A 4,922-nucleotide genomic window follows, 5' to 3' on the forward strand; every position below is an offset into this window, starting at 1 on the left:
TTGGTAATTTCGGTGAATAATTTGGATTTTACTGTTATACCTAAAAAAACATGCCTATTTTCCATATCTGTGAACGAGTTGAGAATCATATCTTTGAGTTATTTCTTATACTGTTTTTATTATGTTGTAATAAGTTGTTGTTGGCTATTGGTGTTGGACTCTAATCATTGTCCAAGCTCGTCACTGCTTTCAACCTAAGGGTAGGTTTTCTACTTATTGAGTACATGGGGTCGGTTGTACCCATACTACACTTCTACACCTTGCGTGTAGATTTTGGAGCTGATATTGTTGTGTATGGCGGGAGCTGGCTTTGAAGATGAACCTGCGTTCCGGTTGTAGCTGTCTCTTGTTCGTGGCAGCTTTAGATTTAACCAAATCTGTTTATGTACATTTCTAAATCTTAGAAGCTCATCATTTGTACTACCAGTCTTTGGGGATTCTTTGTATAAAAGTTCAGTTATATCATCATTATTTTTCTCAGTAGATCTTTTTTGAGTTGGATTATTGTTAAATTGGGGTTGGGGTTAGGTTCCATTACGACTAGTTGGATTTTGGGTCGTGACAGTAAGATAGTGAATTAAATAATCAAAACCCATGAGTGTCTACTAGAATTCCAAAACTCCGATGTCACAAGTGCACGAGCATCTAGTAAATATACAAATTTCTCTAAGAACTACTGTCTGAAACAAAATAGACAGAAATGATAAAACATAACAAGAGAAGGCTCCGGGTGCTGCAGAACGGAGCATGTGAAGCAGCTCACTACTAAGCCTTCGGGTAATGCTGATGCGCGCCCGGACGAACTCCAGATGTACCTGCCTAAGAACCTGCACAATATGTGCAGAAGTGTAGCATGAGTACGTAAACAACGTGTATCCATAATAATCGTGTACATACACTACTGAGGTCGTACTGCCCGATTCATGGATGCATCCCATAATATATATAAATATTGTCGAGGCATTCGGCCCGATTCCCAGGAATAGAGAAACTCTTCGGATTACGAGTTGTATATTTACAACTCCAGGGTAAGCCCATATAAGAATATAATTTCCATCAATAATTAAATATTCCGCCAAGTCTCTAAGTGATGAAGCTCTATTTAACATAATCTTTAACCAAGTTTTACTTATTGATAACGGCAAGTAAACTAGCAAGTTGAGTTCAAATAGTGCAAGCAATAGTATAATATAGGCCTATGTCAACCCGGATATAACATGAATTTTAGCTACGTATGGACTCTCGTCACTTCGTGCGTACGTAGCACTCAAAATTAGTAGCAAATAACAATTTAAGTACTTATGGGGTTAATTCCCTCTTACAAGGTTAGTCAAGAGGCTTACCTCATTCCCAAGTCCACTTTCTGGTTCACACATCACTCTAAAAGTCTCAAGTCGGTGCCGTATAATCCAAAACTTGCCAAAAGTTGTACAAACTAATCAATAATTTCTCAAACGTTAATAATTTAACTATTAGAGTGATTACCTAACCCAATTTGGAAGATTTTTAAAATTCACCCCCGAGCCCACGTGCCTGGATTCTGGAAATATTTGTAAATAATTGTTACCCGTAACCTCAAAAAACACATATATATAATTTCTACTCAATTTCATGACCATTTTCGTGGTCTAATCCCATTTTTATCAAAACCTAGGGTTTTCCAACAAAATACTAAAATTCTACAATTTCCATATTAAGATCTACCCATAATCTAGGTATTAAATTCACATTGTGTAAAATACGCTTACCTTAAGATGCTAGGTGAAAATCCCTCCGTAAAACGATCCAAAATAGGCCAACAAATGAGAGAAATGAACAAAAAGGCAAAAATCCCGATTTTTATTAAGTCACTGCCCATGTTTGCCTTTTTCGCGATCGCGGACAAGCCCTCGCGATCGCGAAGGCAAAAATCACGAACCTAGGAAAACTCTTCTTTGCGATCGCGAGAAGACACTCACGAACGCAATGCACTAAGCCTCCCTCACATCGTGAACGTTTTCCTCCACTTGTGAACGCGAAAGGCAAGTGAGTTTCCCAGGCCCAAGCCCAGGCCTTCTACGCGAACGCGACGAGTCAACCGCGAATGCAAATACCACTGGTACCAACCCTCCCTGAACATGACCCCTACTTCACGAACACGAAGAACAACATCACCCAGTCCCCAAATCCTCCATCGCGAATAAGAGGGTCCTTCCGCGTTCGCGAAGAAGGAAACCAGAACAGTACACCAGCAGTTTTGGACTTAGCTCCGGGCGGTCCAAAATGCACTAGAGCCGTCCGGGACCCCCCCCCCCCCCAAATGCACCAACAAGTTCATAACCATAATACAAACCTGCTTGAACTCTCGGAACATGTAAAACAATGACGAAATGAAGAATCGTGCCCCAAAACCTAATTGAATAAACTTATGAACTTCAAATATCTCAACTAGCTCCGAACGCGCCAAATCATACTTAGACTATCGAAATGACGCCAAATTTTGTGTACAAGTCATAAACCACCATACGGACCTATTCCCAAGCTCGGAATAACCAACAAATCTCGATAACACCAAAGTCTACTGCAAACCAAATTTAAAGAACTAGGAAACCTTCAATGAACCAACATCCAACATTAAGTGTCGAAATGCTCTTGGATCACTCGAAACCCATTCCGAACACACGCCCAAGTCCAAAATCATCATACAAACCTATTGGATCTATCAAATCCCCATTCTAAGGTCGTTTACTCAAAATATTGACTCAAGTCAAACTTGGCCATCATAGGCCACTATTAAGGAACTAAGTGTTCTGATTTCAACCCGAACCCTTCCAAACATAAACCAACCATCCTCGCAAGTCATAAAATAGTTAAAGCATGTACGAGGAGTCTTAGTTAGGGGAATAGGGATCTAGAAAGAAAAATAACCGGTCAGGTCGTTACATGTAGACTCAGGGGCCACCGACCATGTGAGCCATGATAGAGAAGCGTTTATAGAGTTTCGTCGAGTTTCACCTAGAACAAGGTATGTATATGTAGGAAATGATGCAAAGCTTAAAGTCAAAGGGATAGGCACTTGCAGAATGGACATGCATGGTGGTCGATATTTGATGTTGCATGACGTCCTATATGTTCCACAAATTCGACGAAACTTAGTATCTATGTCTGTTCTTCTAGATTTAGACTTCAATTTGAATTTTAGTCATGATGATGTTAGAATTACTCTTGACAATGTTTTTTTATGGTTTTGGACATCGTTATGATGGTTTTATTGTGTTAGAATGTAATCCTTTTACGTATAACTATTATGTTGACTGTTGTACTATAGCATATTATTCTAGTAATAATGGTGTTGATGTTATTATACGGCATGCAAGATTAGGTTAGATAGGGCAGGATCACATGAATAGATTGGCGAAGGAATGAAATTTAGGTACTTTTTCTAAAATTAAAATGACAACTTGTAAAAATTATCTTGCCGGAAAGATCACACGTAAAACCATTTGGAAAGGCAAAGAGAACTGATCTTCCATTGCAATTAATTCATTATGATATCTATGGTCTAATGAATATGAAGGTTAGGTATGGTGCTTTATATGTCATTACATTTATTGACGATTTCACGCGCTTTGGTTATGTCTATTTGAATTCTCATAAATCTAAAGCACTTGAATTCTTTAAGAAATATCTGAATGAAGTTGAGAATCAATTAGGCAAAATGATTAAGACCTTAAGAACCGATAGAGGGCGTGAATATATATCAAATCAATTTAAAAAATTGTGTAATGAAAAGGGGATCACCAGACGGTTATCTATTCCTTACATACCTCAACAAACTGATCTAGCGGAAAGGAGGAATAAAACATTATTGGACATGATAAGATCCATGATGGCACATGCAAATTTACCTATCTCCTTTTGGGGATATGCATTATTGAGTGCAACCTACATATTGAATAAAGTGCCTTCTAAATCAGTTTCTTCTACTCCTTATGAGCTTCGGACTGGTCATAAATCAAACTTAAATGATTTACGACCTTGGGGTTGTGCTACATATGTAAAAGATTCTTTTAGCAAGTTTGGTAAATTAGGTCCAAAAGGCAAGAAATGTATATTTATAAGATATTCAGAATACTCCAAAGAGTATGTGTTCATTGGTGAATTAGAGGATGGAAATATTACTGAGATTGAATCACGAGATGTCACATTTCTGGAAAATAATTTTCTAAACAAGGGCGAGGTAAAGAACGGAGAATCTCTTTATGAAATATTGAACTCAGATAGTCAGCAAGTGTCTTCTGACACGGTTGATAATCAAATTGATCAGGATCTTGTTCTTGATTCGAGTTGGAGTGGGAATTCTCAATCCTAAAATCCTTCTGACGAACTTGAATTTCAACTACGAAAGAGTACCAGAAAAAATATACCCAAACGTACTCATGAGATTGAAGATTAGATTTTCTTAGTATCTCCCATAGAAATGGATGAGCCAAAGTCTGTGATTGAGATTTTATCGCACCCTGAAAAAAATGAGTGGATGAAAGTAATGAAAGAAGAATTAGAGTCCATAAAAACCAACAAAGTATGGGATCTAGTTGACCTTCCGCTTGGGTATAAAGCCATTGGGAACAAACGGGTTCTCAAAGTTAAACACAAAATGGATGGGTCAATAAAAATATACAAGGCACAATTGGTAGCAAAAGACTTTACTCGAGAAGATGAAATAGATTATGAGGAAGCATTTTCACCAGGTGTGATGTTTACCTCAATTCGCTTACTTTTGGCTATTATTGCACGTTTGGATATGAAATTACACTAAATGGAAGTAAAGACGGCTTTTTTCAATGGAGAACTAAACAAAGAAATTTATATAGAACAACCTATAGGCTTCATCGTTAAAGACCAAGAAAAGTAGGTCTGTAAATTAAAAAGATCCATTTATG

General features: G+C 37.7%; 1 protein-coding gene across 1 annotated transcript; it reads left to right on the forward strand.

The window, feature by feature from the left end:
* Positions 1 to 4,459: 4,459 nt before the first annotated feature.
* LOC142177261 (putative mitochondrial protein AtMg00820) lies at positions 4,460 to 4,798 on the forward strand. Its single transcript, XM_075245733.1, has one exon. It carries the CDS (start codon positions 4,460 to 4,462, stop codon positions 4,796 to 4,798), a length of 339 nt encoding a protein of 112 aa, XP_075101834.1.
* Positions 4,799 to 4,922: the final 124 nt, after the last annotated feature.

Source organism: Nicotiana tabacum, chromosome 23, assembly GCF_000715075.1.
Source record: "Nicotiana tabacum cultivar K326 chromosome 23, ASM71507v2, whole genome shotgun sequence".
NCBI lineage: Eukaryota > Viridiplantae > Streptophyta > Magnoliopsida > Solanales > Solanaceae > Nicotiana > Nicotiana tabacum.